The 16,320-nt window shown below is 51.0% G+C and overlaps 6 protein-coding genes and 1 non-coding gene across 7 annotated transcripts; 5 read left to right on the plus strand and 2 right to left on the minus strand.

The window, feature by feature from the left end:
• Window positions 1–511: 511 nt before the first annotated feature.
• B0T23DRAFT_369883 (uncharacterized protein) lies at window positions 512–2,130 on the minus strand. Its single transcript, XM_062836557.1, has one exon. It carries the CDS (start codon window positions 2,088–2,090, stop codon window positions 753–755), a length of 1,338 nt encoding a protein of 445 aa, XP_062697062.1. The 5' UTR covers window positions 2,091–2,130; the 3' UTR covers window positions 512–752.
• A 971-nt stretch (window positions 2,131–3,101) lies between these two features.
• B0T23DRAFT_369885 (glycoside hydrolase) lies at window positions 3,102–5,180 on the minus strand. The gene has a single exon (XM_062836558.1). The coding sequence runs from the start codon at window positions 5,055–5,057 to the stop codon at window positions 3,225–3,227; it is 1,833 nt and encodes a 610-aa protein (XP_062697063.1). The 5' UTR covers window positions 5,058–5,180; the 3' UTR covers window positions 3,102–3,224.
• Window positions 5,181–6,861: 1,681 nt separating this feature from the next.
• Window positions 6,862–7,782, plus strand: B0T23DRAFT_450227 (uncharacterized protein). Its single transcript, XM_062841082.1, has one exon. It carries the CDS (start codon window positions 7,172–7,174, stop codon window positions 7,568–7,570), a length of 399 nt encoding a protein of 132 aa, XP_062697064.1. The 5' UTR covers window positions 6,862–7,171; the 3' UTR covers window positions 7,571–7,782.
• B0T23DRAFT_t17 lies at window positions 7,777–7,848 on the plus strand. The gene has a single exon. It is a non-coding gene; the product is annotated as a tRNA-Thr (tRNA).
• A 272-nt stretch (window positions 7,849–8,120) lies between these two features.
• On the plus strand, window positions 8,121–9,619 carry B0T23DRAFT_17124 (Alpha/Beta hydrolase protein). Its single transcript, XM_062832912.1, has one exon. It carries the CDS (start codon window positions 8,576–8,578, stop codon window positions 9,422–9,424), a length of 849 nt encoding a protein of 282 aa, XP_062697065.1. The 5' UTR covers window positions 8,121–8,575; the 3' UTR covers window positions 9,425–9,619.
• A 1,323-nt stretch (window positions 9,620–10,942) lies between these two features.
• On the plus strand, window positions 10,943–12,163 carry B0T23DRAFT_401038 (uncharacterized protein; the record flags this gene model as incomplete). The annotated part of the gene is made up of 4 exons (XM_062838547.1): window positions 10,943–11,095; window positions 11,156–11,805; window positions 11,872–12,044; window positions 12,114–12,163. The coding sequence occupies 4 exons, from the start codon at window positions 10,943–10,945 to the stop codon at window positions 12,161–12,163; spliced, it is 1,026 nt and encodes a 341-aa protein (XP_062697066.1).
• A 1,888-nt stretch (window positions 12,164–14,051) lies between these two features.
• B0T23DRAFT_17194 (uncharacterized protein) lies at window positions 14,052–15,314 on the plus strand. Its single transcript, XM_062832926.1, has 2 exons — window positions 14,052–14,940; window positions 15,038–15,314. Exons 1-2 carry the CDS (start codon window positions 14,480–14,482, stop codon window positions 15,201–15,203), a joined length of 627 nt encoding a protein of 208 aa, XP_062697067.1. The 5' UTR covers window positions 14,052–14,479; the 3' UTR covers window positions 15,204–15,314.
• The last annotated feature ends 1,006 nt before the right edge of the window (window positions 15,315–16,320 follow it).

Below are 16,320 nucleotides of genomic sequence, written 5' to 3' on the forward strand. Positions count from 1 at the left end.
AGACATGAAGCTTCAACCCCGCAATTCCCCCAAACATTTCGGGACCGTGATTGCCTTGTTCGTCATGAGGTTTCACTGAAAGAAGAAAGGAAATGCAGCTTCCAGACAGCAATCAGATGCCATTTCTTCGTCCGTCGCATTTCCACCCCCCACGGTAGAGGGATAACGAGTTGTTGTTTGGCAGACAAGGGTTAGGGTTCAGCATGTGCCTTGGCGGGCATTGCGCCATCGACCCGATCTACAGCCATGTCGTGTACTGGTTCCCTCGTGGGCGATGCCTTTTCCAGTCGGCCGTTGTTGCAGATTGGCCAACGGGATCACAGCCGAGGCGCGAAGTCTCTAAGCTTGGGCGGCTCAGATGCTCACCAATGCAAGACGGTCATGCTCTTGCCCACCGTCGTACCAGATATGTAATTTGAATGGGGACGAGAGCCAGAGAGGATTTATTGAAGGTCCGCCTTGAGCACGTCATATTGACAGCCTCCAAAACTGCTTTCCTGCGGATTTCATTGTCTACAAGTGATAGCACTAGGTACTGTGATTACAGTTGTGGTCACGGAGAATCACTTGATATGCTTGTGCCTTTAAATAAGATCTTTGCAACCTACATACCGAAGCACATTTTCCCTCTCAATCCCCCTTGTATCCCTTCTTTTGTTCTCCCATACATGCAAATCCTCGTCTCTGTTTCCATCTCTACTGTTTAACTATTTCAGCAGGCGATAACTATCAACCCTCCGTCGTAACTACCTCTAGAATCTGAGTTCTGACGTAAACTTCAACAGAGATGATAACGAATCCCTTTCAGAATGAGCCTCGTTACCAACTTCTGCTTCCTCACGCTTGCAGCTTTCCATGAGCCTCTGCACCTCCTCCGCGTGCTCTGGGGATAGCGAGAGTTCCAGAGCGCGCAATTTTAACCTTTCGAGAAGGGCCGGATCAGAAGTGACAAACTCGGGTATTTCACCGGTTGGATAGATGACTGCACCATCATCGGTGTAATGCATTTCCTCTCCGTGTTCGTCGCCCAAGCATCTCGAAATCTCCGGATGGCTAATCTGTCGGAAGTCAATTCCCTTTCCTTCTTGGACAAGCTTCTCCCAACGTCTCTCGAATTCCTCGCCATACGCGAGGTGCCCGTAGGCGCCCTGAACTCGATGAAGGATTCGGACATCCTCAGTCGTGACTAGAAAGTTAAAGTACGCCTGATATGGTATGCGACCAAAGCGGGTAGGTTCCAGATTTGCCCATTGAGCTTCTGGTGTCGTGTTGTCGTTGACGAATCCTAGTAGACCTTCAGGAGTGATGAATTCAAAGACTCTTGTCCAACGGCCCCCAAGAGATCTGTATGGTCCATCTCTAGTTCTCCTAATATCCTGGATCATCCACCTGACCGAGGTCACTTCGAACTTGTTGAGTTGCAAGCCCAGTGTGGCTAGACGCTTCACCGTGTCGAACTCCAGGCGACAGTCTGATAACTCGAGAACACGAAGAGTGTCGGCATGACGCGCGATGAATTTCTCAAGACTCGCCTGGCTGTACATGATGCTTTCAAGACTCAAAGAGCTGAGATGGGGTAGATAGATTTCACCGCTGTTGGGACCAGCCTCTTGTCCAACCAGCAGATCGAAGAAGTAATGGTCACCGGCCTTCTTGGCGCAGGACGATGCGGCTGGAAACCTTTGGTATGCTGTGAGTCGTAGGGTGCGCAAGTTCCGAGCATTTGCGAGACAAGCTAGCAGTTTGTACTGCATCTCGAGGTGACGTTGACGACGCCCCAGCTCCCCACCGGGAGGACAGTCAACCATTCCAATGCTGAATGTAAATTCGACTAGAGCTTCGGAGATTGGCGGTACATACGTTAGTTGGAGGGGGATTTGTGGAACCTTATGCTCGAAGTAAGTACTGTCGAGCCAGTGCAGCTGAAGCCACCTGTTGCCGACCGCGCTCCTCTGTGCCAGAGCTGGAAGAACGTAGAGTTCGGTCCCTTTCAAGAAGACATCGCTTGCTCGAGATTCTTCCCCAGGTACGATTGGCGGCCGACTGGCACACTTCCAGCGCTGGCTCTGTAGATCTCCGGAACGGGCCATAGTAATCTCTCTGCCACAGCGGAGATGGAATGGCTCAAAATCCATGGAAGTGGAGGTAAAAGTACGGAGTTTTGGCATCCGCGCAATAGCCTCGAGGAAAACGGGCAAAAGTCCGTCGTGTACACTGTACAGCCGCTCCTCGCCATTTCCACTTGGAACATCCAAAGGCGAGTATGAGTGCCAGAACAGACTGTTCTCGCGTGAAACCATCTGATCCCAGGGTGGTACTGAAATATGTGGAAAAGGCCACTGTTGAAGACTGTTCGCCTCAGCAGTAGGACAGTCCAGCTCGAGCCAGATCAGCTCCTGGACATGTCGACTTAGCCTAGGGCTATAGGCAACGCGCAGAAATGTTGCAAGATCATTTCCGACAGGAGAGACCGCCACTTGGCGAAAGAGGTATTGGGAAGCGACAGCCTCGAACGACCGGCAGGTCTGACGGAGAGAGAGGTAGTCAGCCTGATGAGTGACTTGACTAAAGATCAGAAGTAAAAGATGCTCGTCGCGAAGCAGAGCTTGATGCATGATGATTGTGGTTCAAAGGATATCGCTGTCGAGAAGGAGCGCGTGAGGAATGGCGATGCGTGATTTGACCAAGGACCAAAAGCAGGAGATCGTTATTGAGGAGTTCGTTTCGGAAAAGGGCGTGAGATATGGTAGTTGTGATTTGACCGAATTCTGATGTGAAAGGTTACTTGGCTAGCGATTGGAAGGAGAAGCGAGTTGTTGAGAAGCGAGGCTCTGATGTGCGTGATAACTTGACCAAATATTCAAGAAGAAAGGCTGTTGTCGAGAAGGAAGGCCTTGGAGATGGTGCTTGTTGTTTGACTGCGTTCTGATGTGTAAGTGAATGGGAGCGCGTTGACTAGGTGCGCTAGTTTCCGCGCTACGAAGGTTTTTCTTCCGAGTGTTAAGTGAATAGCAGTAACCAGTGAAGTGCGCGTTTGAGAGGCCGCCTCATCATAGATGCTCACATGTGCAGTAACCATTCAATTAGTTTAATTAGACATTAGTTGAATTGAAGAAGCATTACGAGTCCTCCAGCAGTGTTTGTAGGTATACCGAGCCGCTTCCGTGACGCAGGACCTGTGAATCTAGCGGCGTGGCACCCGCGAAGGTGTGAAGGGTTCCAGGTCACGGAATGAGGCGCTTGAATGGATGTGCCTCTGTGTTGAAGACGAATTCATCGAGGTTGATGACATCCGGCTCGCTGAACATGAGATAGAAGTACTTGAGTGTCTCTCCCAGCCAGAAGCTCTCCATGGAATGGATCATGGGTGGTTTGCCCCCCTTTACGGTAACGTCGAGCAGCGCCGAGTTGGCCAGTTCGGTCCTGGTGTTGGAGTCAATGGCCTGAAACATGGCCCAGGCTGAGTCTGGAAGGTCACGGCGACCCGTCATGCGGTAAAGGAGAAAGACGCTCTCGATGGCCTCAGGGCGAAGGATATAGCGCGCGTCTGGAATCGAGACGAAACCTTGGGGTAGCCTTTTGTGGTTAATGATTCTGTTCGCTTTATGCAAATCATTTTCTTTGTTCTCGGACAGCCCCCAGCCAGCCTCTTCAACGACGGCCAACTTCCATTTTTCCTCATCCCATGGACAGTGATCGATCGAGTCACAGGGTAGTACGTGGAAGACCTCGGGCATTATACCCAAGGGCATGGATTTGTACGCCCACACGCACCCGTCCATAAGCTGCTCTCCCTTGTGGATATGGGTGTCATTCTGAACAAGTTTGCCTCCAAGAGCAAGCATTCCGCCGGTAAAACAAGCGAGATGTTGGCCTTCTGGACGCAGCTGTGTCACTCTCTTTCCATTTTCTGACCCGACCAGGACCATGCCCGCCATCAGAATGTCTTTCTGATCAGGCACCATAGGACGGAACAGGTTGTAGCGAATGGCTGTATCCATGGCTGCATTGTACATGTCGGCGTACATGGGAAGCAAGCCGCCGACAAGGGCATGAGTCTTGGGGAGATATTCGTAGAGCGAGTCGGCCATTGCACCTAGCGTGTAATGGTTGTGTCTGCCAAAGTCCATCCGTCTTGCATCGACTACGACAGGCCACATGCCGGGAAGACGTGTTTTTTGCTGTTGTTTCTGGAGAGCCTCCATGATATTTTGCACAGCATCAAACCACTTGGGATCATCCGTCAACATGGAGAGACGAATGAACTCGAGAGAGAAGGACCCAATCTCGGCAAGGAGGACAGCATCATGGGCGACTTGTCGCTCTCCACGAGAAGCGTCATGGAAATTCCATCTCGTCTGGGGCATCCTGTTGGGCGTGTCGAAGGCCAGGTACAAGACCTCACCCACCTCCTTGGCCTTTTGCAGCAACCTCTTGTCTCCGCTGAGGTCGTATGCGGCGAGGAAGCCGCCTAGGTACCGGATATTTGTCTCGAAGACATTGATTTCGGCTCGGGAGGTGGTCTCGAAGCTGATGTTGGCTGCCGCAGCAACGGCCTCGTAGAACTGATCCTTCAAACCCATGATCCATAGCGTGTCAAGGCTATCAACTAGTGTTGCTCCCCATCCTCCAAAGGTATCCTTTCGGCCGCCGTTAACTGGCTCCAGCTCGTCACTCATCCATGCCTTGGTGCGATACGAGCTCCAGCAGCGAAGAAAGGCCTCTTTGACGGCAGCTTGTCTCTCGAGGCGTACCTTGCGGTCATTGTCAGACTCCGGGCCGAAGGTGGTCTGTACTGTGGGCAGTCTCGAAGGGGGCCCTGTCGGCAGCTGTCTCATCTTGGTGACGGGGTACTGGGGAGGTTTCTGCAGCCTCTCCCGTATAGATACCGGGGGTGATCCCCAGTCCGAGTCCGGCCCTGCATCAGCGGAGGAGGAGGAAGAGGAGGAGAAGTTGAGCCTGGCCAACTCGAGGTTGCGGTGCGAAGTAAAAAGCATGAAGCAAGTGACACAAGCAATGAGCAGTGCCGCTCCCCACCGCCGAGCAAGGGGCGGCATTGTGGAAGCTGAAAATGGAACTTTGGAACTCAACGAAGGCGTGATGATCGACAATCCGATGGGTTGGAGGTGCCAAAAGTTGACATATGTATTCTACAGAATATGAACACCAAAGTTGTTGCACCAAACGAAGTTGTCACCGTCTGCGTATTTATTTCAGGAGACTTTTGCCGTTCACGATAATCGTAACATACAGCAACTGGTGGGTATCGCTTGGTTATTCTACATACCAGCTGTCACACTTCTCATGCAAGTCGTGAGCGGACTGTAATGTAACCACCGTAAAGATACGTATTCTGACTGCTGGTAACAACCACTAATTGTGGGGATGTTCAGGGACCGACCGCCCGTGTCTTGGGCAGCCAAGCTGGAATAACGGCCCGAGATCTTAGCGTTGTCCCCGCCAGCGTAGCGCGCCCCGCCATTACCGTAACATTACCCCCTCTTACTGTGTGGAGCTTCAGTCACTGCACACTTCAAGTTATTTGAAGAGCACTGCAGCCCGCTTCTTCCATTGCCAAAAAAACACAACAACTTGCGAGGGCAATCCGCGATCGAGGACACTCGTCAAAACCTGGAATTCCATGCTCAAGTACCTCTATCGATTTTCACTGGATACTGTTGCAAGATGCTGATTGTCTATTACCCCTCGATCACTTCGACAACTCGACCATCGATGTGCGGAACCTATGAAGTATGTCCATGCTTTAAGTAGCTGAGATGCTAAAGTACCACCGCATCACCACGGCATTGGTCGAGAACAAGTTCAGCCCTACAGTCAACCTGTGTCTCGAATCCGCATACAACAGCTGACCGAGACCCCGACTTATCTACATATGCGAGGGCAGGCCTCTCACTTCGTCAACTGTTGGGGCTTCACCTATGACCGCCACACTCTTTTACCTTACGTCGACCTAGAGCGGTATCCCGACCCGACTGCCACATTGGTCCCAGGACAACCAGACAGACTGGACACATGAAGCATCGCAGACGGGAATGGTTTATGGACATGCCTTTGTAGTGATCTGTGGTCAACCCTCAGAAACCATTCCTAGACCCTAGTGAGCCAGAGTGGCTGCCAAAGCGATTCAACCTTCCCTGGTGCAATCGTTTTTGAGTGCAAGACGCATCGCCGCAGGCTCAAAACAACGAAGTATCTGGCTGGTTTATGACAAGAATGCCTTCAACTCGAACTGCTTCGGCAAGTCATGCCGCGAGCCACGCTCAAGGCACTCACTTACTCAGACGAACCTAGCCAAGTTATTCCCTCTTGGTCGAACCTCCTTTTCCGAGTTTGAGCCAATGTTCCGAGAGCATTAAAAGCTGGGTTGCTGAAGGGGGGTAAAAAAAATGGAGACGAATACTCTTAATGAGTCAAAACACCCAAGTCATTGTGCCCCAAACCTGTTGTAAACCTCAGTGTCCTACGTGGAAGGTTATGGGAAACGAGATGGACGGAAACTGAGGAACATTCAATTGTCCAAAATGTTCAAGACCAACCAAACAACATGAAGTAGATATTGGGATCAGTGCACGCAGTTGATGAATCCCTCCCTGATGAACCTCAAGTCTTGATACGCGGTGACATTGACCCCGAAAATCGCCGGCGATCAATGCACTACCCAATGCATGGAAGCTACCGAACGCTAACACATGCTATACATAGTAAAGTTGCCGGATCTTCGGGGCCGGGATTGTCCACATCCCGGCGCGATCCACATGCGATGAACCCGACAGATTAGCATGGCCGAGATCGCGCGACCATTTCGTAATTCGTAGGAACAACGTCATACATATGCGATGACGCACATGACACAATCATGGCTCATGGTTTTGAGATGACTTCGACTTACAATGAACGTGAACTCGAGAGGACTGATTGCCTGTGCTTCAACACAGACGCGATTGACATTTTTGCTTTCACCTTCATCCGCAATTCTTCCTGGTGAACTACACATTGTGTCGAGAACAACTCCATTCGCGCATCACGACCGCAAGGAAAACCATCAAGGAGTCCGAACCACACCAATCACTACCTCAAACCACCACACTCGACCACCACATCCAACACCCCAAAGCCCTCCACCACCTACCGTAACACAACAACCGCAATCATGTCTTCCCAAGATAAGAAACCCCTCCGCCAAGTCGCCGCCGATAAGGTCAACGGCCCCAATGCCAATCCCTCCCAACTAGGCGATCCCATCTCCCTCAAGGCCGAGACCAACCAGAATCCTCCCGACAATGTTGAATATGCCCCGGAAGGAGCAGAGGTCTCCCCTTCTCCTTCTACCCGTTCCCCTTCCAACAAATCACCATCCGCATCGAAAGCAAACCGAACAAAGGCGTACGGTGTTCCGAGGAATGACCCCACGGATGCCAGTTCAGGCGGGGCAAGGACCGCTTCAGGAAAGAGAATTCCTCTAGAGGGGGACCCGACGAGTTTAGAGCGGGAGCAGGTGGTTGATGATACGAAGGGGAAGGGAAGGGGGAGAAGGGGAAGTAAACTTTGAGTGAGCATCGAGCGGAGATTGCGAGGAGTGATGAGGATATGAGATGCAGTGGCGATGGTTAGGTATGATGCGCATAGGACGCAGTGAATACAGAGAGTCAGCGAGCATTGCTGTTTAGTAGGGAATTGGGACAACGCAGGCACTTGCAGATAACTGGAGGAGTTAATAGGTAAACTATCCATACAATCCAAATATCAAATCATCAAGCCCGCATGGCTCAGTGGTAGAGCGCATCACTAGTAATGATGAGGTCGTCAGTTCGATTCTGGCTGTGGGCAATTCGCCTTTCTTTTTCCATTTCTGGTCATTTTTGTTCTTCCTGGCATAGTTGCTATTCCTCATCGGCTTTTTTCTTTTCCTTTTGGATTTTCCTGTTTTCAGCCAAGTTTGTTCTGATTTTATCACTATCACTCGGGTTCATTTTTTCCAGGGTGTGCATGTATCGGTTTATCAGGGAAAGTAACTCGCAAACGGTTTTCAAGTCACCATTCTCTTCATCATCATTGTTGAACAATCCAAGATCACCTAGCAGTCAAGAACAGCAACCAAGGTACTGGAACCGCACATGGTGGCTCAACCATCGCCAGCCTATAGTCAACCAGCTATTCGACTGTTGTTGATATCTCCTAACTCCCTCCGGACTTAACGCATGTCTTGATCGCGAAATCTCCGGGATCTTAAGCACAGAGTGACATTTCGGGACCGAAAAAGGCTAACGGATCCACCAAACCTGACGGAACCATAAGTCAACACACCGAATAGCCTCTTAAATAACGGCCGACAGATGGTAGCTTGACCTTGATGAAGAGGAAGAAGCATATGGTGTCTAGTACAAGAGACGTATGAATCCCGCGTTTATGACCTTGAGTTAAGAAGCAAGTTCAAATCAGTCATCTCTCAATAAAGATTGTACTCAACTTACCTTGACCCCAACCCCTGAAAATCTCCCCATCCCACATCATACTTACTAGCCCCTCTACATCACCGAAAAAAACACCATCAGCCATGTCCTCCCCCTCTTCCTCCGCGCAGCCTGAACTGCCCTCCGGCATCAGCCGCTGCTGCCTCACCGGCTTCCGCTGGTCCGGCACGCCCACAGGCACCGCCCTCCCTGCAGGTTCCATCCCAGGTACCACCAACGCCGTCTACAAAACGGGCACGAACCCGCGCGTCGCCATCCTGATCATCCACGACATCTTCGGCTGGACCTTCCCCAATGTCCGCCTGCTGGCTGACCACTACGCCGCCGAAGCGAACGCCACCGTCTTCGTCCCGGACTTCTTTGGCGGCTTCGTCTGTCCGCCCGAGCTAGTGCTGGAGGAGCGCTGGGCGGAGATCGACATTGCGCGCTTCATGAAAGAGAATGCGCGCGAGGTGCGCGAGCCCGAAATCTTTGCGTTTGCGAAGGCGTTGAAGAGTGCGGAGGGGGGCGGGTTTGAGAAGGTCGGGGCCGTGGGGTACTGTTATGGTGGGTGGGCGATTTTCAGGTTGGCTGCTGCTGAGCATGAGGAGGGTTCTGGAGATTCCGAGGGGAACGGCAAGAAGTTGGTGGACGCGGTGACGACTGGTCATCCTACCCTTGTGACGAAGGAGGACATTGACAGGGTTTCAAAGAACGTGCCGGTGCAGGTGTTGGCTCCGGAGTTTGATCGAAGGTATACGGAGGAGTTGAAGACGCACACATTTGTGACGCTGCAGAAGCTGGGAGTGCCGTTTGAGTATTCACATTTTTCGGGGGTGCATCACGGTTGTTTCATCAGGGGCGATGAGAGGAAGGAGGGTGAGAGGGAGGCAATGGTTAGGGGGAAGAATGCAGCGGTTGCGTGGATGAAGCAGTGGTTGCATGGTAACTGAGTCTTCAACGAGGCTGGATCGTATAGGGAAGATTTGAATGGGAATAGTGTCGGCTGTAAGCATTCTGAGGCCTCAAGCCTCAAGCTGAGTTGTTAAGATCTGGATTCGGACATTGCCGTCGTTTCTTCAATCCAGTTGTGGTGGGACGAGCGGCGTTTGTTTGTGAGTGTTGTTGCTGAGTCTCTTCTTCTGGCTTTCAATCTCGTCGATGAGCAACACTATTTGGTCATCCATGTGTGTGATACGACACTAATTCCGACGCTTATCACCACGGAATAATTGGCGATGACGAGGGCGAGTAACTGGCCCTGTGAAAGCGAGTAATAAGTGAGCGTCGGCTGGAGGTCCCTAAATGAGCAGACTGGAATAATGTCGCCCGCTTTCTATTTTCAACCACCAGCATCTTCGTTGAGAATCGAATCGCCCAAGTCCTGCCAGGACATTACCCGGTCAGGAATTTTAGCAATAGATTGAGCGGTTAATCTCATGGTGGCGATGGTCCGCTCAGGTGCGAACCTACCAAAATGTGAAAGAAAAAAAAAAAAAAAAAAAAAAAAAAGAGAAAGAAGGGATGTGCACAATCGAACCCATGCGTGATATGTGTAAACAATGGCGAGTGTCTTTTGGAGCCAAAACCGGGATAGAGTCCTCTCAACACGGAAGAAATAAGTCGATGCATGGCGGAATGGTTGATCTAGCGCAGACAGACCGTCCAGGTTGAACCAACAACAGCATCTCGAAATCCAGCGTACAGAATGACGGGCCGATTGACTGATCTCAGGGCATATCATACGTGCTATACTTCCCGCCTGATCGGTGACATTAATCTCGGAGTCAATCAAGACTTAAAACCGGGTAAGAGGATGTTGATATCTCCCGGCTTCGGGTTGCATTCTCCAATCGGAGCATAACCATCACTCGATGACAACTGAACTTCCCCTTCGCTCGATAAGGGGGTTATCTTCTTGATTTGGGCGGAAGAATTGTCGAGAACAAGGTTGAGCAGAGCGCCTAGAAGTCAGAGCAAATTGCACAGAAATTATGTTTACAGCCGGCAGTTGATGCCAAAACGCCGCCCCTCTTCAACGATGCATCATTGCCATCACCCGTAGTATAGTAGCCGCCTTTAACGGGCTTGGCAATTATAGCAGAACGACAACGGGGCGTGAGGATGTGAAAGATCGTCGTCTTATCTGCTAGAATCCATTTTAGTGACCCGGCACATGGTACGGATGCGGCTCGTAAGGAGTTAATGACAAGAACCGTAGGAAGAAAAATGGAAACGAATGAGCCCGGCTGGATCTCGTAGGATAAAGTATCATGCTTCCCTTTGAATCATAGGCGTCACCCGGCTTTCCTGCTGTGTTCTCCTTACACATGAATTTTCGAGTGTCTGCTGGCCATCATCTTCCGTCCCAGGAGACACCCCACGCCAGAGCAGATCCTTTCAACAGACAGTCCTCTCTTCAGCACCACATAAGCAACGCCTTGGTTGATTCAGTTGAAAGGGGAGACAAGATGTACTGGAGTTTACTTACCGCGCTCGCGCTTGTGGCGCCTTCGACGGCGTTGATACGGTTCGGCTGCTCGCAGCTTACTGTCCAGCGGGTAGATCCGCTCGTCAACCCCGGAATCTCTCCCTCTCCACATCTTCACCAAATCATCGGTGGCGTAAGGCTTCTTCCCCTTTTCCTTGACGACACTTGGTCCGGTGGCTAACATTCCATCAAGAATGCCTTCAACATCTCCATGGATCCACGAGAAGATATCGGAGAGAAAGCCACATGCACAACCTGCCAGTTTTCTGAGGACTTCTCCAACTACTGGACTGCTGTGCTCTTCTTTCGTGCCCGCAACGGCTCCTATCACCGGGTCCCACAGGTCCCCAACATCGGATTTGAAGGCTCCAATGGGGGCATGACTGTATACTACATGCAGGACGGGCTGGCCAACTACCAGCAGACGTCCAAGGTAACGGCCTTCAAGCAAGGATTTCGCATGCTCATCGGCGAAGCTTCGTACCGGAGTAAGCAGCAAGCCACGCGGTTCCGGCAGATCACGTATACATGTCTTCAGGACCTTGGCACCCGGTTCCCAGAGTCCATGAACTTCCCAACCAAGCCGTGTCCGGCCGGGATCATGGCCAATGTGAGATTCCCAACCTGCTGGGATGGTAAGAACCTCGATGCGCCGGATCACATGAGTCACATGGCGTATCCGGAGTCCGGAACCTTTGAGAGCGGTGGACCTTGCCCGGCTAGTCATCCAGTGCGGGTGCCCCAGTTGATGTATGAGACCATCTGGGACACAAGCAAATTTAACGAACAGGAGCTTTGGCCTGAGGATGGAAGCCAACCATTTGTTTGGTCTACGGGCGATCAGTATGCTACCATCTTAAGATAAGATAGGAATTGGGAAAAGAAGTGATTACTAAAGATGACAAACAGCACCGGCTTCGGATCCCATGGCGACTATATCTTTGGTTGGAAGGGCGACTCTCTGCAGCGGGCCATGGACTCGGCGTGCTATGTCAATTGCCCGACCCTGAAGACGCAGAGCGTGTCGGCGATGAACAAGTGCAAGTACAACAAGGTACTCGTGGATGAACCAATCGACGGATGTAAGTCTGCGATAAAAGATCTTTTGGTTGTTAGGGAGTGATCCCGCTAATATGACTGACCTACCCCAGGGCTCGATTCCATTCCGGGAAACCCGATGGAGGAGATGGGAAAAAAGTAAACAGAGGCAACAAGAGATACGATGAAGAGAATAGTAAAGGCAGACTCGGTGGACCAGGGGGGAATTGGTTGACGTGTCGATGCTCATGACGATAAGATTGATGCTGTTGTGTTGCTGTACTAACATAAGAGGTCATGGATGAGATGTATGATGCACTTTTTGCTGGTCATTGTATATGGTGAATGGCGATCATGTTGATGAATGATTCTGCCATTTCTGCATTGACAGTCGCGATCCGGACAACAAAGTGAATTTGGGGAAGATGACATCGGATGGGTTGCAGTGCCGAGCTAGCTGTCAGGTACGGATTTGGGGCATCGTCGCCAAAGGGGAATCCAAAAAGACCGACATACGGTCTAAAGTGTAGACGGTTCTGTCGTCATTGTCTCTTGCTCACCTCCATTTTCGCGACCGTCTTCCCGTTGTCTCTCCACGTCGTACTTGGTGTGTAGGTCTGTGTATCATGGCGGCCGGTATCGTGGCTGGCCAGTTCACCAGCCGCGGCCAGCAGGGTCGTACACGCGAGAAAGGCGTCCATGCATTCTATTCAGGTTCCACGATGCTTCGATGCTTGATGTGGCACCGCCGCCCTGGATCGTCGGCTGCTGCACGTAATGGTCTGGGCACGGAATGGATGAGTGGCAGGTCGTTTATCCCGGAAGGCCGACGGGAGGTTCGGGAACGGCCCAATGGCTGCTGCCGAGTGGTTGGGTACATAATTATGGTAGAGGTGAGTACGGTTACCTCCGAGAAGGATGGACAAAAATAGATGGGACTGGTGACGGCAATGCTGATGGCTCCGGATCTTTGCATGGACACTTGGCGAAGCCGACGGATAGACCGGCAGCTCAGCCGTCTATCATGACGGCGGATGGAGGTTGTGGTTGAAGAAATGGGAAGCCCTGCCTGGCACAGGGTGGCAGCGACGTAAGTACGCGTAGATCTTCTTGGACTGGGCAGCCTACAGAATAACATCATCAGTGGTGAGAAGCCGTAGAGAATCTATCTATTTTCTGTAGACCAACTGCTTGTTACCCCGCCTACCCCTAAGTAGAGCAACCGCTAAAAATGCAGAGGCTATGGCGTAAGAAACTCCGGCACCGTCTGTGTCTTGCAGGTCTCACATGGCCTACAAATCTTAATTTGACAAAACCTCAGACAACACGACCAACAGATCGAGGCTGAGAGGGTGACATTGCACCTTCATCCATGCAGAATATACAAGCTATATTTTTCACACTAACCTGACGAGCCTGGGAATACGAGCCCCCAGGGACGCATAACTTGACCACTAAAGGGGCGGAAAGGTACGTATCGTTCTATATTCCGGAATCTCGATACCCATCCTAAGGTAAAAAGGGAGACTGGATAGACACCGCATCTTTTTGGTGGCAGCTGCGTCACCATCCCTTCACCTTTTTATGCTTGGACACAGCACGAACAACAACACCGTTAGGTAGCGATACTTTTGCTTGTACAAGCTCAACCCATGGTATACTATGCATAGCATGGTTACCGAATCTACCTCTACACCGACTTCTGGCACGCACATGAGGAGGGGTCTCGGAGATCTGCAGCCCTAAGTACCGTCGGGGATCGTGGGATCGGACGATGGGACTTGGCCACCACCACAAAAGAAGTGTAAGGAGACCACAAACGGCAGCACCGACGGCCGACCGCCTTTCCGGGTCTTTTCACTTCGTTTAACTCGTCCCATAACGTTGCAACTGCATATTGGAACACGAGACGCAAGACGGCTTGGGTTCAGCTATCAAGAGGTATCATTTGTTGACCATTGGCAAAACTGGTGATAGTATTTCAAATTCACGTTGCTCCTGCCTATACTAACTACACTACACCTCTGCGAGCATCAAATTTGTTAGCGCGGTGATTTGCAAAGTGGCAAGAGCTCCACTTTTTCTACAAAAGATGACTGGGTTGACCACTTCCAAACCCTTGAATACTGTAAGGTGGCGGTACCGCGCTAACAGGTTTAATGCCGGCAGAGGTGTCACTGGCTGCTACAACAAGAAGCTATAAAGCGGCAGCTAAGGAACCTTACGACTCACTTCATGGACTAGCATGACTGAATAAGAAATAACGATCTGCGCCACAAGAACCTGATCTCAGACTCCCTCTTCTCCCAGCCTTCTAAAGAGATAAACATTCAGGACCCCTATTATCCATCTTTTTGATACTGATACATCCTCAACCTCATCTCAACCGGAACTACCACGGTCACATCCACCACCATCACCATCAACCTCCACCTCACCACCAAACTCGGCTTCACCACCCAACATCAACTACTAAAAGATGCTCACGACAACACTCACCACCGCCCTTGCGGCCCTCCTCCTCCCATTCTCCTCAGCTTCCCCCATCGCCGCCCGCCAGGATAATACAACTACCTCAACTCCACCAACAAACCAAACCTCCTGCGGCGCCACCTCCTTCGGGAACTTCTCCTGGGCCCTCTCCGCCTTTGACTACCATGCCTCCTATATCTACACCAACCCCGCCCACCAAAACTCCTGGGGCTACGTCAACTTCAATTTGACCAACCCAGCCATCGGGCCCTCGGTGACCACCGTCTGCAGCGCTTCAAGCAACCAGCTCAACGACTTCTTCTACGGGACCGTACAGTACACGTGCACCAACACGCCCGCGGGCGTCAAGAGTGACGTGGGCAAGACGAAGTTTGATTTCAACCGGCCGACGGGGGAGTTGAGGTTCAACCAGAGCTGGACTTGCCGGGATGGGGATCCCAACTATCCGTGAGTACCTCTAATTATCACTTGTGCACATCTTGCACTAGACCACCTTGAATGAAATTGCGTTAAGATGACTAATAGAATGATGATGTTAACGTAGTACCACGTTCACTGGATATGCGGCTGTCAAACTCCATTTGAACTGCACCGAGGCGAGGTGGCAGAACCGGAGCTGGAAGCAGGGCCAGATTTACTCGACGAGGGATGTGAGGTGCTCGCCTGTTAATTTGAGTGTTGACCCCAAGGAGATGACTGCTATGGCCTAGTCATCTGTCGGACCAAAGGCAGATGTGTGGTTTCGGTATTTTCTGTGAGTGTACCGGTTGTGAGAGTGGCCGGTGAATGTGATGAACGGGCGTCTTTTACAGCATTCATATGGTTTATGACAGGTTATGAGAATCATAAGATGGCGGGGTTATAGGTAGAATACATAGAGGTAGTGCTTAATGGTAACGCTAGGGAGGGGGGATTCAAAATTTCCAAATTTTCACGCAATTCTCATGTGGTCTTCATCATTTTCCAACCCTTTTACGGTCTGAGGCGTTTCTAGCCCAGACGAGTAGTGACCCTGTGTATTCCGGTACCCAAAGATAACGCGGATTGGTATCCAGCGTAAAAAGACACAACCGCTCTTCATGCCTCTCATCCATGAACTCAAAACTGCGCTGGATTGGCGATGAGATTTTCTCCATGGTGACTGTGGATGCGGAAACTCGCAAGACCCATTTCTTTGCCTTATTTGGGGACCACGGGGTTGACTCGATTGCATAACCGTTTCGATGATCTTTCTGTGCCGCATCAGCTGTTGATCTCGTGGCGTTTCTCGTCCAGGAAATTTCGGCTCTGCCATTTTCATTATCTTTTGAATTTCCTGTTTTAACATGGAATGGTAAGAAAGCAGATTCCAGTATCAAGTCAAAAACTCTTCCTGGCCACAGCAGGTACAGACAGGTGAACGATTTCAATAAGTGACTCTCCAATCTACCCGCGACTAGCTTGGGAGAAGATGTCGCCTAACGGCTCCGGCATACCTCTAGGATTCCTCCGCGTCTGGTAAAATTCCAGAGGCCGACGGTGCCGAGTAGCCGAACATCGAGAACCAGCATAATTCCCCGGCATGTCTCTCCAGTACAGGAGATTCTGTTGAGAGAATGGGAACTCCCCAAAGATAGTACACAGCCATCTATTCATGGCCAAGTTTTTGAGAATATCCAGGAAAGCATTCATAGCATCGGTTTGAAATTCCAGTTCGTTTTCTTTTTGCTATACGCATCAATGAGGGCCGTGAGATCTTTCGCATCAATTCCCACCCCTTGCCCAGGGACAGGTAGAGGATTGAGATCAAATGCCGTGTATATCAAGGTGATTGCCTGAACCAGATAT

Source organism: Neurospora hispaniola (assembly GCF_033458365.1).
Source record: "Neurospora hispaniola strain FGSC 10403 chromosome Unknown B0T23scaffold_1, whole genome shotgun sequence".
Lineage (NCBI taxonomy): Eukaryota > Fungi > Ascomycota > Sordariomycetes > Sordariales > Sordariaceae > Neurospora > Neurospora hispaniola.